At 38.5% G+C, this 24136-nt stretch overlaps 1 protein-coding gene across 1 annotated transcript in view; it reads right to left on the bottom strand.

Moving 5' to 3' along the window:
* Window positions 1-14452, bottom strand: part of ASZ1 (ankyrin repeat, SAM and basic leucine zipper domain containing 1) — a 39579-nt gene extending 25127 nt beyond the window's left edge. The window contains exons 1-4 of the mRNA XM_085219014.1: window positions 14225-14452; window positions 12838-12934; window positions 8252-8374; window positions 5668-5779 (exon numbers count right to left, since the gene is read on the bottom strand). Of these exons, the coding sequence (XP_085075140.1) occupies window positions 5668-5779; window positions 8252-8374; window positions 12838-12934; window positions 14225-14332 (440 nt within the window). The 5' untranslated portion in view covers window positions 14333-14452. The remainder of the gene's footprint in view (window positions 1-5667; window positions 5780-8251; window positions 8375-12837; window positions 12935-14224) is intronic.
* Between the last annotated feature and the right edge of the window lie 9684 nt (window positions 14453-24136).

Raw genomic sequence — 24136 nt, 5'->3', positions numbered from 1 at the left:
GAATCTGGTAATGAAATGGAGATCTGCATTGGTCTGTAACTAAATCATTTTAGCCTGTCAGCACTTCAACAGAACTTGTTCTGACTGAATAAAAGGAAGGTGAAATAGTCTCTTTCTTTGGCAGTTTCAGAGACTAAACGGTAGCGTAGTCTGATGTTTAAGCTGATACATTTTTAAGGAAGTAGTTGGAGTAGAGATATGTGCAGAGGTTCTTTTTGCTTTCAATGTTATTTTTATGAAACTTGCACACTACTACCACCTCACAATTATCTTCCACTTTTTTAAAGAAAAACTACCAAGCAGAACTCCAAAAGCTACAGAACAGTCTTTTCTCTGGAGTACAACATGCAATGGTTACAACTGTACAGTACTGCAAAGATGACATCTGAAATCAAGGCACTGAGTCAAACAAGCAGTGAGAAAGCATCACCACTGCTAAGTAAAATCAAATAAATGTACTTTTAAAGGTCTGATGACATGAATAGGCAATTATGACTTCAAGTACTCCATTTTACATATGCTTTAAAGGAATAGAGGATGTTTCAAGGTAGAAACATTTACAGTGCTGAATAAATATGCAACTGTATTTATGCAACACTACCTATGTGAGAGCACTATTTCATGCCTTAGTCCCACAACCAATGCTTCAGAAAGCAAGATACATCTGCATGCATGTCTGAAAGAGGGAGATCAGAGTAAGAAAAACAAACCTAATCCAGCAAAGAAACCAAGATTTACAATATATAGATAGATATAAAAAAATAAATCCTCCATTACTTGTTAATGTTGAATAAAAATTAACTGTATTCATACACCTTACCATAATCAGGAAAAAATGTACATAGAAAGTTTTGTGACAACTACCCACAGTAAAAGATTTGAAGAATCCGTTCCTCATTTTGAGGAGCCCTGCAGACACTGCAGCCTCAGTAACTTGTGTCAAAGGTTTTTGCTCAAGTTTAGGTAGACTACATCAATAGCCTTTCCCTCAACCACCACATGGATTACTCAACCACAGAAGGAGGTCAGGTTGGTCAAGCAGGACCTGTCTTTCATGATCCCATGCTGGCTGGGCCTCATCCCACAGTTGTCCTATATATGTCACATGATCTCTCTTAAGATGATCTGTTCCATAACCTTCCCTGGCACCAAGGTCAGGCTGACAGGACTGTAGTTCCCTGAATCCTCCTTACGATCCTTCTTGTAGATAAGAGTCACACTGGCAAGCTTCCAATCCTCTGGGGCTGTTTCTGTTCTGTTGACCAGAAACACTGACAGATGATGGAAATCGGCTTGGCAATCACCTCTGACAGTTCCTTCAGCACCTTCAGGTGAATCCCATCCAGCTTCGTGGCAGTCCAGATGGGGTGGCAGGTCTCTGTTTCCACCTGAACCATGGGGGATTCATTTTGCTCCTCATCCAAGACTTCCAGGTCAGGGGTAGAGAATCACAAAGATAACTGGCCTGACTTTTAAAGACGGATGCAAAGAAAGCACTGAGAACATCAGTGGTCACGTTCCCCACTGCATCCAGTAAAGGACGGAGATTCTCTTTAGCCCTCCTCTTAGAGTTAATAATATTTGTAAAAAAACTTTGTTCTCTTTCACTACAGCGACCAGGCTGATCTGTAGCTTGACTTTACCCTTTCTAATTTTCTCCCTGTGTATCCTAACAACTTCTTTGTACCCTTCCCAAGTTGTCTGTCATTTCTTTCACAGGAGGTAGACTCTCTCTTTTCTCCCAGAGCCTCACAGAAAGTTTCCTGTTCATGCACACTGGTCTTCTCCCTTACCGGCTCATCTCGCAGCACAGACAGAGTCTGCTCCTGTGCCCCTAAGACTTCCTTCCTGAAGAGCCTTCTTAGACTCTCTTACTCTTCAGGACTAGCATTTTTGCTGATCCCCCTCTGATTTCACCAAGAATAGAGAACTCTTAACATTTTGTGGTTGCTCTGCCCAGGACAGCTTCCAGCCTCCACACCTCCCACCAATCCTTCTCTGTGAACAGCAGGTCTAATGGCAAACCTCCCTGGTAGGCTCTCTTACTAGCTGCAACAATGGAAATAGCCCATATGAACAAAGTTCTCTGCTAAATATAATTCTGTATTTGATTTTTTTTTGTTGTTTTTTAAATATTTCATACCCCTGTACTGACATTTGATCAACATACAATGTCTTTCTGAGTTTATGGTGCTAGAATAAGAGTTTCAAAGTAATGAGGTATAACATCATGAGGTATAATATCATGAGATAATTTTCTCTTCGTAGTAGATCAAAGATATTTACTCAATTGGTATTAAATGCTCTAATTTTCTTGCCCCTGGCCATAAAACACACCTTAATGCATTAATTTCTCCTCGAGCTGTTTTCCTTTACTAAAATGTACTATTAGTCATTTGGTGTAGTTAATTATAACACCATGATAATGTCAAGGTCTTTGAAATTATTATGTGGCAGTACAGACTTAATATCTTGTAACTAGCAATAAATATCTTGCTAAAATTGAGGTGTTACACAATTGCTTTATTCTGACCGTGCAAGTTGGAGAGCCACCTTGTGAACTCAGCAGTTCTGAGACAAGAATTATACACACCTACTACCATCCTGCCAAGAGAGTAAAGCAGGCAAAAACTTCTATTGTAAAACTTCCATTGTGTTTTTTGATGATCTTCAAAACTACTCAGTGTAAACAGAAGTGAATACACTCTAGGTAATTTAACAGCAGACTTTAACAACAATTATATTTTAATGTGTACACACTCCTGTATGTAACAGTATGCTTCAGTCTCAATCTAGAAGAGAAGTTTAGTTTTGGAATACTCATACTTTTTTCCACTTCTCCTTGCCACCCTGAAATACTAAGGACAGCCTTAGTCACTGACCAGGCACATCCATCCCATACTCTTCTTAACTGTAAAGCCATTAGGTTTTTTTTTTTACTGCACTTTACTTAAATAAGAACTTGTAAGATGCCACCATTAAGATCCAAAGTTTACAAAACAAACCTATGAAACACAACCTCAGTGGCAGTTCTATTAGTTTACTTGTCAGTTCATCACACATTTTCCTTCTGTCTAAAATAGAGTCAAAGATTAATATTAATAAAATTAGTGTCCCTTTAAGAAAGCATGCAGATTAAAAGAACTTTAAAAAGTAAACAAAACAGAATAATAACAAAGAGTCTGCTCAAATATTTCCAGGATTTACAAAAAGCTGAAGTACATAATTTATATTCTGAAGCAAGAGAGAGGTAAATTTCACAGGATAAGCAGAACAAAGTTTTCAAGCTAGCATTCATTTAAATGAAGCACTGAGCACAGTAGCAGGTCTTAAAGTATCTTCCCATCACCCTGCTTCTTGTCTTTCAAAACTCCTCAGTTTGCACTTACACTTTCCTACACTACCTTCTCTACAAAACTTCCTTATTCTCCATTTTTGATTCAGCAAAAATATAAGTTACTCTACTTAGTACATTCTCCTCAATACTCTATTCTATTGCAAATAAACCATTTACCTACAGACTCCTACACCCATATTCATTCTTAGATGACATTTCAAATGAGTTTATTTTTCACTACCCACCACACCTACCCCTACACATTTCATGAATTAGACAAAAACAAACAAACAAACAAACAACAACAAAAAACAAACCACACAACCCTGCAAGTTTCCATTTATCAACTTCAGATGATGGGAAACCAAAAGGCTTTCCATACCAGCACCACATACAGACCAATAGAGAAAGGAACAGGGAAAGAAAAAAATACCAAACTCTATCTTCCAATAAAGTTAAAGTCAGCTGCATCTTCACACACTTTTCACTTGCTGGTGGATTTAAGAGAAGACTCCTAAAATCACACTGGTTTTTAAGTATCAAAACAACTAAAGTTCATGTTATTTAGTTAATGTGGTTAACTGATTGTACAGAGAGGATTCCCATAGTGGTCTCAACTCATGGACACTTTGGATGTGTTCCCTCCTAGGGAGCATTTTGCTTCTTCTAATGGATTAGGCAAACGGGGACTCATTTTTGTATTGATTTGACTTTGATCTTCAGAGAACGAGGTTTGATGGTTCTCTCAGAATACATTGAAAGAAGTCCACACAAAGCAACAGCAGTTGTCCAAGGAATTTTAACAGTGGTGTAATACACACAGAGGTCAAATATTAGAAAGAGGAAAAAGGCAGCCTGGAGATTTTTGAAAAATCCAGGCCTGGTCATTTAACTTCTACTTTTGTTTGACTTAAATGCTACATTTTGGATTGTCTTTTATCTTTTCATTTGAGATAGATTACCATTGCAAATGCAATGAATACCACAACTGGACACAGTATCTGGTACATGCAACTACAACTCATGTTGGTACAAGGTCTCAGAGAACAAAGAGATAGTAAATAAATAAGGCCAAGTATGCATAACACATTCAATTTATAAATAAAATCTTGCCCTTAAAATTCCCATCTCTTGTGTCAGAAGCCAATCTTTTTTTTCCTTCAAAGTTCAGCTGAAGGCCTTTTTAAGTGTAAACTTGCAGCTTTACACTCTGGCTTCCATTTTCAAACACCCAGCGTGAAATTTTGCAGCGCAAAGACTTCCCATTCTTTCAAGCAGGACATTTATACTGATACGCAGCTGGCTGAGAGCATCAAGACGTAGTAATTTCAGAGTTTGTAACTTTCACTTCTTTCACACAGAATTCTTAGCCTACAAGGAATCAATGGGGCATCTAATTTTGTTACTATAAATCAGTGACACTTCAGCACAAGGGTTTCTATTTCTATCTATTGATACTATGATTACAGTAAGGTTTGGGGCCTAACACAGTAAATGAGTTCTACTAATAAGAGCCAATAGACCTCCAGTGCTTTTGTATTGCTACGTAGTCCACATACCTTAAGTACTGTGATAAAGAGGTGAAAGAGCTGTGGTATGAAAAGTGAATTGCAGTTAAATGAAAACAAGCAATTACAACGTGCCCCAAACAGACACTTTCTTCCAGCAGAGGGATGAGAGTTTATCAGTCAGACCATGATCTCTTACTTTACGACGTAAAATATAAGTTGCATCAGACTATGCAGATACAGACAACTCACAATGTACTGCTTCAGACTGTTTAGACATTACATGGTAATCCAAGAAATAAGCTGTCATTTTAAAAAATAAAATAACACATGCTTGTACTGGAATAAATGTATTCTATTTACAAAGATTTTTACCTTCACCATAGAAATCTTGTTCATGAAAGGAATACAGCTAGACATCCACAAAAAAACTCAAAATCAGGACATGAAATTAAAAGGAAAGTAACTGATTTAACACATATCTTTACACAGGATAAGAAATATGACCTGGGAAGGGCAGAGGACATTTCTTGTAATTACACTGTGGTCAAACAAAAGATTAAGGTTAGTTATTATCTTAAGAAAGAAAGAAAAAAAAAAAAAGCACAAATTAAGTTTGATAAAATTGGTCATACACATACTTACTCAGATAAACTACTGTACTAAGAGAAAAAACACTTGCACATTTATTTTCCTGTATACATACAGTAGAAGGTAATACAAAGCTAATGAAGTAGACTTAACCTTAATTCATAATAAGCATGTCTAAAAATTTCTCTACAATTACATTAAATTTTACTACATTCAGAGACTTTTTTGTACCTGCAAGTAAGGTTAGGGTCAACATTCCTTGACAGAAGTAGTTCTACGGTCTTCAAGATCTTTTTCTCTGAAGCATGAGCAGCACAGGCTGCCATCAGGACCGTGTACTTATCTGTTTTGAAACTTACAGTTAGAAAATCACATACATAAATTTAAATACCATACAAATCCAAAAGTTTCTTCAGAAGCCTTAACATTTGCTAGAGCTCTTAATCAGGTTCTGATAAACTAAGATATTTAGAAAATGATAAACTTTTCTTCCAGTAAACGTCACTAGAATTATCATTTTAGATGGAAGCACCTAATAAGAGAAGAAACTCAGAAAGACTAGAGTGAATGAATGTTGCAGAGCTTCCAGCTCTACTGAAGGTGAGGATGCTGCTTAGCTACTCCCCCCAAAAAAAATCTGTAGGAGCTTAACCTTAGTTTCTTGTTTCTCAAATCTTGGTCTACACCAGTAGCTTCATTATTCCCTGTTCCTCCCCATCTCTTCCCAAAACACAGTCAAAAGAAGAAACAACTTACAGGAAGTTAGAAAAACCAAAACACATAGCAACATAAATTTTAGGCAGAATAGAGATCCATAGAAAGAGCAGTTGAAACAATAAGGTCTTTATTAAACATCTTAAGGAAATCAGTTTAAGAACTTAGACTACTTTTATGCAGTAGTGGCAGGAGGAAGATGGCAAAAGAAAGAATGTTTTATTAGATGTTCTTTAAATTCACATCTATATAATACATGAGACTGAACAGGAGGGACCAGAGTATTTAATCTAGCTCTGAAGCCAACAGGGTGCCACAGGATCACTCTGCTCATGAAGCAGAACTGCACACCACTGCCATTTGTCCAGAGAACAGAGATCATTTTTCCTACAGTCTTCCTGCAGACATGCAGTAAGTATCATACCTCAAGGATCTTAGTAAGCTCTTTGCCTCTAGAGAACCAGTTAGGAGACTGTATGAACAACTGCTCGTTTTGCTTATTGCACAAACCCGCATACAAGTTCAAACATGCCTTTAACAATTTAACCAGTATAACGTTGACTGTACATACTTCTGATCATGCCATGAAGCGTTCCAATGTATTTTCTCTTCCTCGTTAAACCTGAAGATTGTGTATGCACTAACACCTTTGTCAAATGAAATCAGATTTTATTTGAGAAGTTTCATCTCAATCTGCTCTACTTCTCATGATTTCTTGCCCCCCACTACTCCAATCTAAGACCTCGTGTTCAAATTCACCTTGGTTTTTATATATATTGTAACTTTCAACTATGTCATGTCGAAACTGTACCACATATAAACAAAAACTTCAGCATATTACACAAAAAATCAAGTTTCACAGAGTTAAACTCCCAAACGAGTAATTAACATTTCAGTAAATTATATGATACACTGACAGATTCTTAGTCAAAATGTTTAACCCATTATCAACAATAACATGAGCTGAAAGCTGGCAGGACTTTGAACAAAAGACAGCAACAAACATTATTAAGCTGGGAATTATATTTAAGGAGAAACTGTAGCTGTATTCATACTCAGTAGTTCAGAATATGAACTACTCTCCTTGCAGAAAGGAGAAGGAAGTTGATTCCTGTGTGCTTAACTATAGCTTATACATGAGCAAGAAAAGAAGAAACACCCTAGAACACACAGGTTCCTCTTTTGTGCAGAAAAATTGGTAAGAGACTGCAAAAATATCAGTCTCTATGACTAGCTGAAAAATCCTGAAGACACAGTGAATTTACACCTCAAAGACACTACATTCTGATCTCATAGCATGTGAGTATTACATCCAGCTCCTTGCTCTTCATGACTACCAATTAATTCTACTATTTGGGTAAAATTAAGCAACCAGTTTACAAAGAATAACTGTAATGTGGCGAGAGTTAATTAACAGTATAGCTACTGTTAAGATTATAAGGTTATAGGACTGTTAGCATAGAATCACTGCTGATACAGAAGAACCAGGACTGGCGACACTTCACACATCAGGATGGCATATCTTTATCAAACACATTTGGATTTATATGCAACAATGACTGGCAAGAATGCTCCTGGCTGGACAGTATTCCATTGTGTGCATGCCCTAGCTACTGTTTCCCTGCACGGACTAGCAGGGAAACCAGCTAAGAAACCTGCCCAGCTGGTCACACACTTGAAGAAATGCCACATATGTTGGTTAACTGGTTGGCCCAAACTGCTGCCCATAGCAGTTTCTGCCCAACATTTAGCTTTCTACAGCCAAAAACACTGAACAGGTATGAGTTGCAGGAAGCCACATGGAAGTCCTCTACTGTTGGCTACAAGGACGTTTAGAAGCACAACTGCTTTTTGTGCAAGCAATCAGAGTTTATACTCTGATCAACTCCTAAGAAGTTCAAGAAAAATTCAAAGCCAGATATGTCCCATCTGCACTGCAGTTTACTACTTCTGTTACAGATGCTGGCAAGCTACTGGAATGCAAGATCACTGCTTTATATACTTCATAATGTTTTTCCTACATACATACAAGAAGAGAGTAAGGGTAGGACAGTGTCTGTTACTGAGAGGTACTGGACGTTATGTTTCATTTACATCTTACCTATTTCAAAACATGCATTAGCACCTCTGTCCAGAAGAAGACGTACTACTGCATCATCAGCCACACTGGCAGCATGCATCAGGGGGGTCCATCCAAACTGAATGCTAGCTTCTATGTTTACACCTGTCAAAATTAAGATACTAAAATTTTAAAATTACACCAAAATAAAGATGTAATTCTCATTCAAATGTGTTGTTACCAAAGTTACACTCCTTTTGCACACAGACCTAGTGAGAGGACTTGGACATTATATTTTCATTTTATATATACAACTTTATCTGGAATATCAAAAAACAACTTTTAGAACTGACCCCAAAGAAGCCTAGCTCTCAATGCAGTTAATGCACAAATAGGAAAATTACACTGAACAAACACATATGTGATAAATCTAGATGCAAAAATAATTCCAGATTAGTACACACTTAGGTTCTACAGCTTTACCTCAATCAGGCCCTTTCCCCCCATATTTTCATTCTTACCAAGCTGTGGTAGAACCAACTTGCTTGTCATACCATTATGACCATATCGACTAAAGTTTCCCTAGTTCATAGCTCCTTTTACTCTCTGCTATCCAATGTAGCTAAGAAGCAAATACCAGTTTTGTGTTCCGTACTAACAAAATATGAGCTTAATAGAAGGAAACAGAGGATAATACAAGATTCAGTCAAAATCACAAGTTCTGTCTGTTAATCTGTATAATGGCATGGCCACAGCTTCTCCTGGGGGTAAAACTAAGCTTGACAGACTGCCCTCCCAAATTCACCAAAAACTAAGTGCCAGACCCAGCAACTCATCTAACAACTAGAAACCTCTGTAGATTTTCACACTAAGATGAATCACTCCTTCAGGAATTCCTCAAATATTATTTCCTCTTTAGCACTTCGTTTCCATCTGCTGATTCCATGTTAGTCAAACATGTGATTATGAACAATTAAAACTACTTTTTTTACAGTAGACAGTTGCGGGGAAAAAAACATGCTATCCTAAAAAAACTCTGGAAGTTGAGCTATGTGCATACTTCTTCATGCAGGATGTGTATTTACTTTCCCTGCCTTGGTGGTTTGTCAAAGATGCGATCAGTGTAGGCATCATGAAGTCAATAAAGCTGAGGGAGTAAAAAGTCACTGCTCTAGGATTGATTCTTTAACTGTTCAAGATAAGGAGTTGTATAAGGAATCAATAAGGAGGAAACATTCAATGAATGCTAGGTATTGAACCATTCTTACTTCTGCTAGCCAGATAACCCATGACCAGAAGCATATATACATACAAACTACAATCTTTACTGCCACAGGATTGCAGTTTATGTGCAGTATACAAAACATTTCATTGTTCTCCACAGCCAAGTTCTACAGGGAGAGCCAGCAAGTTATCTCTGAACTTCTCTTTAGACAAATCACTTAAAAAGTTTAGGAAGTTTGATATCCAGCAGTATCAGGAGTAGGAAATGAATACTGGAAAACTGGCACTCACAGCATAAAGAAGCCACTTTCCCTCTTTTGAGGAAAAGTAGTCCAAGCAACTACAACTCCCATCTAGAGCTTTTTATTTTAATGTGTATTTAAATAATAGTGACAAAATATCTACCTGGCAGCCATGTAGAGACTTGCTAAAACACCTGTGATAAAGTGTTTTCCTCATTGCTTTCTTTACGTGTATAGCAGACAGTATTTGCCACACTGCTTTTCCCAAGTCTAGGAATGGTTTTACTTGCAGTTGGACACCAAAGCCATGGTACAACTTTTTTAGCATGCACTGTCTCCTGCAGTCTTTCTAGTGAGTGTCTTGAAGCATCATGCACTCTGGAAGTCACAATGCAAACAGTTATCCTCATTGGAAGAAACAGAAATAACAAATGAAACAGCACCAAGACACTCATGTTGCTTTTTGACTACATCTTTAGAGTTGTTGACCAAACTAGAAATGTCTCCCAATAGTTACTACTCAGACTCTTGTTATATGAACTGTTCTGGAAGAGAGCAGTATTCATCTGACATTTAAAAGGACTCTTAAGAAGTCCTATAAGGCAACAGTGAAGCCTAGAAAAAAAAGTGAAAAAGACCACCAAGATTGCTGCAGCACCGTGATCCCAGGGATCCAACCATCACTCCAGTACCTACAACAGCTTGCACCCAGGAACCTGGGTCCTACGACTCATGGCTGCAGGCCTGCTGCTGTTCCAGATCCTCACTCATTCCTACAAACAGCAGCAGGGAGAAGTGGGCTGCTACAGCCTGAGGGTCACATTCCAGTTGCCATCACTAACTATGCTATCTCCAGTTGATGACACCACTGACACATGGGCTCCAGCTCATAGATACAGTTTATTTGAGGGACAAATTATAAAAGCTGCCCAACCCTGACCACTGCAGGGGGTTCTGAACTTTTGAACTTTAAGAACCTAAACCATTCCACAATTCTTTGAAAACAACTGGTACAGCAGAATTTTTCTTCTTTTAGAAATACTCATTTATTTTAAGTCTAACAACACTTAGCACTGCGGCTCCACAATACCTTAAAGCTGAGAGAATAAACCAAAGCTGCTGATGGCTCTCATGCTGGGGGAGCTATGGTTCTCATCTGACCTGGGATTCAAGTCCCAGATTGGCTGGAAAACTGTTCATTTTTCTCCCCCTACACAGTTTACTACCATTTACTGTCTGAACATCCTTCCATATGGACAGATGAGCTCCAAGACACATGCAAAGACAGGACTGGAAGAGACTACTGAAAAAGCAGGAGTCACTGTAGTTTCATTTTCTATCAGTCTGATTTGCCAAAAGGTCCTCCTAATTTTTACTCCATTTAAAAAAAACAAACGTATGGATTATACAGTACTATTTTACTTCCAGAGCAGATTAAAATGCCAGAGTTACCTTTGCACCTTCTACTTCTTTGCATTAATTTTTAACAACATACACTTCAGAAGACTGTTCTCAGTATGTTACCATTTTAAAGGAGGGATAGGAGAAGACATGGCACTTGTCCATCTCCTAAAGGAGCTCTATGAAACTCCCTCAGCACTACTGATTCTTAGAGCTATCATTATGCAAGGCAAAAGACAACATGTTCTTGTTCTGCCTGAAAGAACATCCATAACTGTTGCTAGGAAATCCCCTTCCAACACAAACCTGGAGTTAGAGCACAGGTTGCAAGACTCCTACAAGCTTTACTGAACATAAACTAAAGGCAACTTTAGAGGCAAAGATTTCATCTGACTAAGCACTGAACCTCTAAAGGACTACATTACCTTTCTTCAGAAACACCTCCCTCTAAGAAAGGCATTATGTTCTACTGCTCAGAAGATACTGTATGGACGTGTCAAAATTACTGTTAATCATCTTAGAAAATGCACAGATTCTCTTGTAACACTCCATTGTGTATTTTAGGGGACAGGATACCAAACTACAAGAATCTTCGTCTTGACCTTATGTTCCTATCATCATCTTCCAGACATTACATGGCAGGCATCAACACAAAGGTTTGATCTGAGCTATTATTATTTCTCTGAAGTACGAGCACTTAAAAAGAGCCAAATGTAGCAAAACAGTTATTCAACCTAATGCACAGATATCACTAAAAATTCTAAATAAGAATAGTGGTTTTTTTCAGTGCAGACGTATCTCACTCATGACTATTAGCTTTGACAATACTGATGTAAACAAAAATTATTCCAAACTGTGATAGAAACAGTCTTCTAAAAGGGCAAGTAACATCACCGCTTTAAAACACAGAAAAAAAAAAACAACAGTGCTAACTAAAAACCTACTTTCTCCCAAGCATAAGACATTTTCTAAGAGAACAAACGCTAGGCTACTATATTCTGCTTGCTTGCTGAAGCAGAACTTGCTGATAATTAGCACTAGGCAGGTCAACTCAGCTACACAGCTACTGATTGCCCTGGATGCTTCAATTAGTGATCCAATTCTCTTAACACTAAGTAGCAGAAACACTACAGAGAAATAGTGAGTAACAGAAAAGGGAAAAAAAGGTTTTAGTTTTAAAACAAACAACCTTCTGAGACAAATGCTACACAAATGCTATTAGACCCTCAGGAATCACAAACTTTGTCCAGCTGATGTTGCCAAGACAGCAGTATTACACATGGCACATACCAGGAATGTAACAATGCTGTGAGTTAAAAAGACATGGAAATCCCAAATTGAAGGTATATATATATTTTTAAAACTTCTAATGTCCCTTCACAACACTCAAGGTAAGTAAGAACACACACTGATTTCTCAATATCAATTTAAAATACCTCAATTTCAGTGTTTGCAATGGATTTTTCAGTTAAAGATATGCTTGAAAACAAAGAAACACTGTATTTCATTGTCCATGCACCATAACTTTCTCAGTTTTCAGGACTCCTGATTGACCAAGTAAATATAAATTAGAAGGAACCTCCTGAAGTATATCATGCTGAGATACTGAAAAAAATAATTTCACTACACATTCCATATTGGAAACATTCACATATTTCTACATTAATCCCAGACATTACTTTGAAGCAAGGAACTTCAAAGCTTTAGAATTCTTTCCAAGTTCAATTAAATATATTCAGATTCCTATTTGACTTTCATCACCTGAGTTTAAGAGTTCTTCAATAAGCGACACATCACCACTTGTCAGAGCTTTCTGAAACGCATCTTTCTTGTCTGCCGGCGGCAACTCATCCAGCTGCTAGACGGAAAAAGAAAAATTAAGTCAAAATATGGTAACTGTTCCAAGGTAAAATTAACAGCTTGATTTCAGTGTAAAAACACTAATGATCTCTGTGAGTGCACAGGAGCAGGGGCTGAGCAGTGGAGAAAAAATGCATAGTAAGACTCTCCTTTTACACTTCTGTAGATCTGCTCTACTGAAAAAAAAAAAAAGTTTTAGGATTACAGTTTTTCAGAAAGATTCCATTCTCTGAAAATATAACTATATTCCTTCTCAATGGATGTGCTATCCTCTCCTACAGCGCACTAAGTTTTTCTTAAAGGTATTTCATATTAATTAGGACTCCTTTCATAGAATCATAGATCGTTAGAGCTGGAAGGGATCTCTGAAAGCCATCATTCAGAGCGTCCAACTCCCCTGCAATGAACAGGGACACCACAGCTAGATGTTGCCCAGGGCCTGATCCAGCCTCACCTTGAAAGTCTACAAAACACCACCGCAATGTGTTTCTTCACTTTTTTTGCACATCTCACATACTGCAAAGAGTAAAAAAACCAAATCTACTACAAGCAGACACAGACATGGCAATCTGAGGCAGTGTAGCACAATGGTTATGCATTGGCTTAACCCAGAGCTGAATCGGCTGCTGGAAAGTCATTACTCTTACTGCTGTGGTGGCTGAGGAATTTGTGTTTGCTGCGTCATAAATAACCCACCTAAAAAAGGATTTGACCAAAGGTCCAGTTTATGAATCGGACTGTTGCCCAATTCACGTCCCTTTCACATGCATGTCACACTGTTTGTTTTAGATTAAAGCTGCAGATGCAGATTGCTGCAAGCATCACCCAAATTATCACAATTAATATGGCAATAAATTAAAGATAACTCGGTAGTTTCGTTGCAAATAGGAGACAAATTTCATAGATAGTTCTGAAGTTGTGTTATGACAAGTCAGAATTACTCAACATACTGTCATCCACCTCTCCCATAACTTCTATAAAGTGATAATTATTAAGTAATTAACGTCTATCAAATTGATGTCAAGAACCAGGCAATAAAATAATTCAGACCTATTTCCGATCCACTTAGCCAACAAACTTACACCTCCCGCATACGTCCGGATGGGAACCTTGCCATAACACCAAGGCCAAAGCCCCAAGGACAGCCTTTAGCAACGACGGCTCATTTCCAGCACACAGCCAGCTCCAGCCGGGAGAAAAAAGCCACGCAGGTCTCCCCATCCGCAGCCCCCGCCGAGGCCGCCCACGCTCGCTCCCTCCCTCCTCACAAGCCGCAGCTCCGCCCGACCTGCGTCCGCCGGCACGCCACGCCGATATCCCAGCAGTCCGCATCGTCGCTGTCGCAGTCCTCGTCGCCCCCCGCCGTGACGCGGGAGCCCCACGCCGCCGCGCACATGGCGAAGCCGCCGGCCCGGCACACGCGCGCGGCACGAGCTTCTTCTCTGACGTCGCGGCGGCGCCGAAGAGTCACGTGGCTGCGGCGCCTTCCCGCGCGACGCGAGCGAGGGCTGTAAGCGTCTGCGCGCTGCCGTGCGGGCAAAGCGAGGGGCTGGGCCGAGCGGGCTGAGCCCGGTGCTGCGTTTTTCCGACTCGGTGCTTGTTTCTCGTCTCAAAACCGTGTCTATGCTTTTCGGAGTGATGATGACACGTTGTCTGTAACAGGGTTCACGGGAATCATAGAGTCGTAGGGGTTGGAAGGGACCTCATTGAGAGCATCATTGAGTCCGACCCCCCGCTAAAGCAGGTCCCCTGCAGTAGAGCGCAGGAAGGCGTTCAGGCAGGTTCTGAGTATCTCCAGAATAGGAAACAGCGTCTAGGCTGTAACATGAAGCTGCTTCGGAAACGGACGGGGTGCCATTCTATCCATAAGCACAATAGTGCTTTGAGCTTGGTGCAGACCTTGCCTGAATCCGAATTGAGTTTGGTCTTCCACTAAAAGAGAACAGAAAGGAAAAAGGCAGGGCTTGCCAAAGAGGCATGTGCTCTTGTGCAGGACAGTGCAGTCCTTGAGCCTCAGACAGCAGAAAAGTTCATTTTGGGGAACTTGCTTTTAACCAAAATGTCACTCAGATGGAAGGTGGCTGCGAAGTGTTTCTTCCTTCTTACATTTTGTCTTTTATCAAGAGCCGTGCAAGGCGCTGCCTTACTGTATAAGTGCCTTGCTGTGTAAGGCAGCTTTCCCCAAAACAGGGATTTGTAGGTTAGCTAGAACTTTCTTACAGCATACAAAAAACTGCCAAGTATTCAGAATAATAACAATAATCATCATCGTGGTGTATCTGTTCACTCATGAATTCCTGATGCTTTTTTTTTTTTTTTTTAATTGCTTTTCTCTAACATGAGAGAATAGTTGTGTAACTTCTTTGGAGCTGTACGGGCCTACCAGTCTTCCAAATTATGGACTCCAGACCCAGAATGAGGCTTCTGTAATATTCTTTCTTTGGCTCAGCTGTGTTAAGGAATAGGAGCTTGTTAGTAAAATTTGCACCCCTAGCTGGAGAACTTCAGAAACAATGGAGGATGCCTTTTTACTACTGATCTGATGAGTTTGAAGGGTAGTTCTAACAGAATCACAGAATCACAGAATTTAGGGGTTGGAAGGGACCTCCAGAGATCATCGAGACCAACCCCCCCACCAAAGCAGGTTCCCTACACCAGGTCGCACAGGTAGGCGTCCAGGCGAGACTTGAATATCTCCAGAGAAGGAGACTCCACAACCTCCCTGGGCAGCCTGTTCCAGTGCTCCGTCACCCTCACCGAGAAGAAGTTCTTACACACATTCGTGCGAAACTTCCTATGCTGCAGCTGATGTCCGTTTCCCCTCGTCCTGTCTCCACGTACCACTGAAAAGAGACTGGCCTCACCACTATGGCCGTCACACCTCAGATATTTATAAACCTGGATCAGGTCCCCTCTCAGTCGTCTTTTCTAAAGGCTAAATAGACCCAGTTCACTTAGCCTTTCTTCATAGGGGAGATGCTCCAGGCCCTTCACCAGGTTATGTTACTGTTTGTAGATTCCTTATTTTTTACACTGCTGCTTATTCACTGGTGAGTATTTGATGTGATGTCTTTGTCCAGCTTCAGGTTTCAAAGATTGAGTTATGTTGTTTTTTTCACCCCTTTTCTATGTGCCACCTCTGGTATGATTAAAACATCACAACACTTCAAATGCAGCCTACGTACTGCTCCTTTGTTCAAAGGCCTCCTCTTTTAAAAGGTCAATTCCAGTAACAACCCTGATGGTCCCTAGTGCTACAAAAAATAAAGCCTTTTGAAACATCAGTGTGCAAAAGAGCCCTGCAGCCAGTGCACCTGACAGCTAATTCAAATATGAATATTCTGATAATGCAGAAACTTCTGTCAGATAACCTCTCACTGTGTCTGTGTGGAGCTGTGAATCAAACATTGCTGTTGATGTGGATGCTCCCTCTTAAAACTCTTCTTGCTCCTGTCCATTTGTGACCTTGAAGCCTGTCTTCAGTTTTTCAGCAAAGCAGACTCTTCATTGTGGTTTCTAGTGTGGTAAGTCCTGGCTGCCATCCATGTTTGCCAAATATCAGTGAGTTTTAACTTACTTGGTGAGAGCAGTTCCGAGCATCTTTTCCTCGTTGCTATGCTGTACTCATTTTACATGCAAGAGGCAATTACAAAATGGTTCAAGCTGGGAAAACATCTCAAGATAATTTCCTGTATCACACAGGGCATCGGAACAAGCACGAAAAGCCAACTCTTAAAAAATGAAACCATCTAATCTACATGCAGCCTAGCTCCATGTACTTGTATGTCAGTGTATATTACATATACCTGTTAAAATTATGGTGGGTAGTAAGAATTGCAACCAATGGATGGAGTAAATAGCACTATTCTTATAAGAACAAATTTTTACTCTAATAAAGAACTTCTTTAATACACTGTCAGCCTTCTGCCACCCTTCTTGCTGGCCATACTTGTTTTTGTTTATCACACACACAGCTTGTTTTCGTTTATCAGCTGAATTCTTATTCCATGACCTGCTGTTGAATAGATTTCATTCGTTGACTGAATTTCTTCTGTATTTTTACCCGTACCTCATGTTTTGTCTCACATTGGACTGATTTATGTATAGATATTTATTCTATCATGGTTGCCGGAGTATTTCAACTAGTTTAATTCCCTCTGTTTCAGGCCAAAAGGTCTAAAATGAGTAAATGTTTAAAGACTTTGACGTTGGGAAAGTAGCGTTCTTGAGAGAAGAATCAGAATTAGTAAATGTTTAAAGAGAATGACTTTGTGAACCTTAACTGCTGCAATAATGTTCTACTAACAATACAGCAGCTAATACTTTAGAGATTAAACAGCAATTGCATTTTAGTGGCATTCTATGTAATATTCTCAATTACAGATACTATTTTGAGTAAGACTATGCCCCTTCAGAATTATTTTTACATAATTTCCATCTGCAGTAACACTAAGATACAGAATCACTGAGTTTTTGCAGTAAACAGTGTTAGTTGGGTATGACTCTAAAAAAAACTAATTGAACTGTAGAATAACTGATAAAAGGTCTTGAACTCATTCCTTTTGTGTTCTAACCTATTCATGCAAAGGTGAAGTCATTGTGCCTCTGATAGGTTATCCAAAAATTAAAATACTGGATAACTGTAATGTTCTCATTCCCACAGAGGACTAGCAGTTCTGGTTCTAGTGGACTGACTGATTTTGAGTTAGCTAGGGGTTGGTGAATTACTAGCTCTGAGGGACACTTGTGCTAGTACCACGATTAAGGGCAGAGTGTCATACAAGAATTTACAGAATTTGCAATAAGTCCCATGAGGTAACACAGTTGATTCTATCTTCACAAGTCACATTCATAAAGAATGCAAAACAAAGTACTTCATAGTAGTTCAGGTTTTCTCTGTCCTTTTCAGTAGATTTGTATATATACCTGTGGCATCTTTTCTTCTTCAGGTACTTCAGGTATAAAGGAAGGCTATTGTTACAAGCAGTCTCTTTCACCTCAGACTGGAAGCCATTTATTCAGTAAAAAATACATATCACTTTTTTGATCTGTGAAGTCACCCTTTGTATTAAACAAGTTTGAGTTTTGCCATCCTGAAATTTTGTTATTAGCTACTGCACTACAACAAATGGAATTATTCATAGTTAAGTTGTTGCTCTAATAGACTTACAATAGATGAAAAGTATTTTATTTCAGCTGTTTTGCTACTGATTACTGATTTTTACAGCTGTGTTCATTCTGTCCACTTAGCCAAATATCTATGGAGAGTACATGATATAAATTTTTCTATCTGCTGCCAATAAATTGCTGACTGTAAATTACATGCCAACTGTTTTCCTGCTCATAAAAGTTGTTTGGTTTTTTTTTTATTATTATTATTATTATTGTAAAAGCATTAAATCATTGCCAAAATGAAACTACGTAAACTAGTAAGTGATGGGGAATTTGTAGGTGTAGTGTAAACAGGAGTATTTTCAGGACCACCTTTGTGCCTGTGTCATGAAATGCTTCTTTTTACTCTAGTAATGCCTAAAAAAAGCTAGAACAGGAATTGGGATATTGAATATATATGTATATATCCAAATATAAAAAGTCAGGTAAGTTTCTTTCTGTAGAAGCTTTGGTCTGTATACCAAGTCTGTGTCAGAATGGTTCCTGCTACAACTGGGTGCATCCTCTCAATCAAAAATTCCTAGTTCCTCTACTATCTCTACTCCTTTCTACACTATTTCTTCCCCTTGTTCTTAACTGCCTGTCCTTTTGCTTCGTTATCACGTTGCAGAGGGTGAGTAAATTCTTTGTTTCAGTTTATTCACTTCACTTTCTGCTGACCCTCAGGCAGCCATTTTATATAATCTCTTAGATGTTTATGCATACTACTAGCTGCTTAATGATAAAGTAAGTGGTGCTATGAACTTTTATCTCACTTCATCTTCTTGCTTTTTATCAAGACTGAAGGTTATTCAGATATTTCAGTGTTTTCATTAATGCAATATTTTTGTTAGTTGCTACAAACTTGTTTTACTCTTGATCAATTAATCTTAATTAATTCCCACACAGTGACAATAGCAATGTATTAAAGTCTAGAGTAGAATAGGAAATGAGATTGTCACATCAGGCAGTATTTTTGTATTTTATGCACTTGTACTCCTGTGAATATTTGAAGTAAGCCAATTGCATTGTGGTAAAACATAATGAAATATGATGCATCTGTCATTGCACGATAGATTTTTCTAGAACGTCTGTACGTAGGTCACTCCCAAAGTAGGTTGATGGTCACGAAAGTATTAGTATTATTCAAGGTATCTTGTGGATAAATTATAACTTTATTTAATATTTATTTAATATCCATGAGCTGTTACCAACTTCTTGATACTGATGTCTATAAACCTGTTGACAGGGATTTATTGCTCCAACACATATCCTGTATCTGCAGAAGAGGGATGGGGCTGAGCATGTTGATGTTAGAATGGAGGGACTTGCTCTTGAGAGGATAATTGGAACATTTCAGTGTTGTTTGTAGTTGGTTTATTATTTTTTTCTTGTTATGCTAAAAAGTGAGAAGCTATTATGTGTATACAAGGAGTAGTAAGTTAGGGAAATGTTGCCACTTTGTTGGACTTCCAAGATTCTCTGGGCTAAAGGGGCAACAAAAGAGAATTGCTTAGGGTGACAATGATAGAAAGTATTTAGGCTCAAAAATCAACTTCATCCTAAAATTTGAACAGTTTCTGCTTTAGAAACTGAGTGTTTTGATGGTACAGAAATGAAGTGTGAACAGAAGTGGTTTGAGATCATCCATTAGTATGACACAAAACACTAGATATAACTGCTCAAGGTTTCAGGGTTTCTTTTGATTTATTTTCCATATTACATGTTTGGAATTTATGTATGTCTTTTATTTGAAACCACTGGGAAGACATTTATGTGTGCACTGGCAACTTCTTCTCTTCTTGTCTTGTTTAAAGAAAACAGACTTTTGTATAGAAGCAAGCAGATGGTGATATGCCTCTCTTCATATTCCTTGTGAGTGTTCCTTCTTGTCTTTGTAACAAAGCTGTGTGTGTTATAGGATTTTGCAGGGTCAAGGTCATACCTTTTGTAGCAAACAAGGCAGAGTACTTTGCTGCCACTTGGCTTTTATTGTAGATAAACGCAGGTCAGGAAGAATCATTATGGTTTAATGAATGCAGGTATAATTAATTTATAGTTGGGTATAGGCAACACAGAGTTATCACTGGATTTTCAGAACTTTGGGGCAATTTTTTTTTTTTTTCTAAGTTCAAAAGTTCAGAAGGGCAATCATTACGCTCTCATCCAACTCTCTAAACATATACTTTGTCTTTTCTACATACCATATAGGACAACTGTCTTGTCAGGACTGAGTAGTTCAGTGCCTGTTTTTGTCTGTTAAATCCAGAGAAGCAATTCACATGAAGCCATCTTCATGCTCTCTTCTCATGAGTTCAGCCCAGCAACCCTACCCTAGATGCTTTTTCTTTCCAAACCCTAGAAAAAGATAACTTGCCACCTTTTCATACAACTATGGTCTCCATAAACTTTCAGTAAGTGTCATTGAATGTCAGTGGGTGCAATTTTTTTCCATGTAGGGGAATTCAGTGACACACCTTTGCTTCATATGTATTTCCATGTCGGACAGCATTTGTCATACTGCCCCTCTGCTGCCACCTGTCACACAGCAACAACATGTAATGGGATATTGGTGAGAAGGCTCAACCTCTACTGCTGTACCACCATCATCTGCCTCTGAAGTTGTGGGCCAACATAATAAAATGGGAGGCATTACTTTCAGAGCAGCCTTCATATATGTCATGCTTAAATTGTAGTGTGTGTATATGTGTGTGTGTGTATATATATTTAGTATAGCTATACTAAGTTACATATAAGTTAAATATATACTATATATACTTAGTTGTGGTCAAAGGACACAAGCAAAGTGAGATATAGGGAGAGAAAAAGAACTGCTGTTTCCTGAACAGCTGCTTAAACCTGCTTCTCTAAAGCCATCTCCAAATTCAGGCCTTCCCTGTCGCTCTAAAACAGCACTTGCAGATTGCCCAGTCAGTTATGAATGATCATCATTCATTAATGAAACATCAACTGCTAGTCTGGGAGAGCCCATAAGTGTTGAGAACCAGTGATTGCTGTGTAAGGAAGTTGTTGTGCTGTATGAAACCACCTGTCAGTGGTTTCCAATATTTTTACATTAGAATTTCTATATCCACCTAGAAATAATATTTGAAGCCCTGAGTTTCAACGATGGAGCTATTTTGGTTTTAGCTTGCACATCAGAAAGGACGTTTTATTATATATTAGATTACATTTTTGGGGAGGGGGGACTGAGGGAGGGTTATGTTGAGCACGGTGCTTGTCCTTACTTTATCTTATCTGTTTACCTTTGCAAAGTTCCTCAAGATCTCCAAATTAAAGCATATATAATTATAGGACACTAAATTAAATACATTCAGTTTTGTACTGATGAGTAGAATCTGTAGGCTGCATAAATTGAAATGTTACACTTCAGAATAAATCTAATAAATGTCAACATTCACTTCTGGGAACGCTTTTTTGTTTGTTTGTATTAATAACTTACTTATTTTTTCCTACACTGTTTAGTTTAACTATTTTTATTCATGTTGGACCCATTCCTGTTACAGTCGTGTAACAGAACTCAACTGTGCTGCTTTACAAATTGGCTTCAATAAAAATTATCTGATTTGAAGTTTTGTTTGTGACTAAGATGATTAGTGGTGTAGTACAACTTCCTAAGGAAACACACTATTACTTAGGCCCCTTCTGCAAAACATGCCTCTATCTGAAGTAAGTGGAAATTTGTTTGCCAGTCATGGAGATGGCAGTAGTTGGCACAGCTGTAATCCTCACACACAGCCTTGTTAAAAACCTACAGAAATGCAGGTGAAAAGAGGTGTTCCTGTTCTTACCCCTGAATCTGGATCCCCGGAGTATTTTTCACAGAACTGCCCAGTGAGGTATTCGTGCTTCCTGTTTGTGGCCTTAGTTTTTTTCCTTCCAGCTTTGTATATCAGACTGCCTTGTGTCAGATTCATTACATACTGGTTGCTGTTCTATGATCAAACAACCTAAACATCTGACTGTTCTGCTGAATTGTTAATCCAGTAATTTTGTGATCCTGAATTAATACAGCAACTATCTTGAAATGCTATTAAGGATTTTCAACAGGTGATGGCATAAAATTTTTTTTTTTTTTCTTCAGAACATCCTGGGAATAGGGAGGAATATCGTACTAAGGCTTCTAGAAGCAATGACTAATTATTAAGCCACTTCCAGTGATAGAGTTAATGATCAAAATGGCAATGAGAAAGTATAATGAGAACAGCGGATTAAGTATAAAAAAGCGGCTGTGTTTTCCATTTGGTGATGTAGTTTACAGTTAATTGTGTTGAAAGAGCTTTCTGGAAATAAGTGTAGTTAAAGTCATGGTGTATGGGAGTGGTAGGTGTAATCGATCCAGACTAAAGGCTAAGAAAGATCTTCTATTGATTAGGCCGAGTTTTGCATCATGACCTCAGCTGTTACTGAGTTTCTTGGGAAACTTAAGAAATGTCCTCTTTGTTTTGGTTACATAGGCTGCTGTTTACCTTTCTCTGCCTTCATTCTTTCAGTACTAAATAAATAAATAAATATTTTGCAGGAATAGATAAGTTATATCTGAAGTCTTCCGAGTTTTGCAAGCCTCTGACGGGTGTGGATCCTGGCTCCAGTTAGACTGAATGATTCAGAAAAAAATGTCAGTCTCTTAGAAGAACACAGAGGATATTTTTAAAGGGAAGCTCTGTGCCTGAGAGTCATAGATCAGACAGAGAAATCTCACTTAGTTGCTCCTGTGTTGGGGCAGCACTAAGTTGTACCTGTTAGTAATTGAATTTCTCATGTTATTTATTCCTAGGGAACATGCCAAGTAGAAATCAATACATCCCTATGCTTTTATAACTGATATTCCTCCTAAGGAAATTTCAGCATTCCCTTCTCATGAGCTTTGTTGCACGGGGAATATTCTTTCTTCAGTGTTTTTTAGACCAGCTTTTTTCCTAGCATTAATAAGGCTCATTCTGAGGGCTGGCTATGTCTGGAGAATGGTAAGTTACACTTTCTGTGTTTGCTTTCAAAAACCAGCCTCCTTTTTGCAATGGAATCTGTTTGCTGTTCCTGTCTGCTGAAGCAGGATATTTATGACAGACTGTCATCTCAGGTTCATTTGGTATAGAGAACATGTTATGCTGAGTTTAGACACTTGATGTTCTAGCCTTTGTTTTAGGAGTGAGTTTTTCCCCAGGCATTTGTGTTTAGAATACAGACATTTGTAGTTAAACAAGAAGGTGCTTGAATGGTAAGGAGATGTCTCACATCTTAAGAAAGCCTCCTCCTCATACTTTCAGTATTCAGAATTCCTGTGATGTTTTTCAAGAAAGATATATTGGTTTCAAGTTTGTAGTTGGTATTTTCTTTCTTTCCTTCTTTCCTTCTTTCCTTCTTTCCTTCTTTCCTTCTTTCCTTCTTTCCTTCTTTCCTTCTTCTTTCCTTCTTCTTTCCTTCTTCTTTCCTTCTTCTTTCCTTCTTCTTTCCTTCTTCTTTCCTTCTTCTTTCCTTCTTCTTTCCTTCTTCTTTCCTTCTTCTTTCCTTCTTCTTTCCTTCTTCTTTCCTTCTTTCCTTCTTTCCTTCTTTCCTTCTTTCCTTCTTTCTTCCAATGGTATTTTCCTCTTGATATATATATATATAAAGTCAGGTGTCTTAGCCATACTAGTAGAGTTTTAGCTGTATCTTTCAGCAGAGTATCTACTTTAAAATTCTCTTTTCATGGCCTTTCCTGGCTTAGTCTTTGAAGAATAAAACATGAAGTTAACTATTTCTGTTACTTCCTTTCTTCCAGCCTTCAGTGTTTCTACTCTCCCCCAGCATCTATATATATTTCAGGGAAGACAACCTTCAACAATTTTTTTCTAACTGTGGTATTTTTACTGATTTTTCTCAAATATCTCTTTCTTATGTCTCTCCTGATAAGAAGTCACGCTTCAGTTTAACGTCTTTCTAAAAATCACAAATGTCTACTTCTCTTTCTGGCTTCTCTCTTCTTATGCATCCCAGGTATTATTCACCTACCCTCCCTAACTGGGTGGACCTGCTCTGTCAAAAGCATGTT

This window comes from Meleagris gallopavo, chromosome 1, assembly GCF_905368555.1.
Source record: "Meleagris gallopavo chromosome 1, MGAL_WU_HG_1.1, whole genome shotgun sequence".
Lineage (NCBI taxonomy): Eukaryota > Metazoa > Chordata > Aves > Galliformes > Phasianidae > Meleagris > Meleagris gallopavo.
Note: the sequence above shows the minus strand (reverse complement) of the source record. Positions and strands in the feature narration are given on the sequence as shown.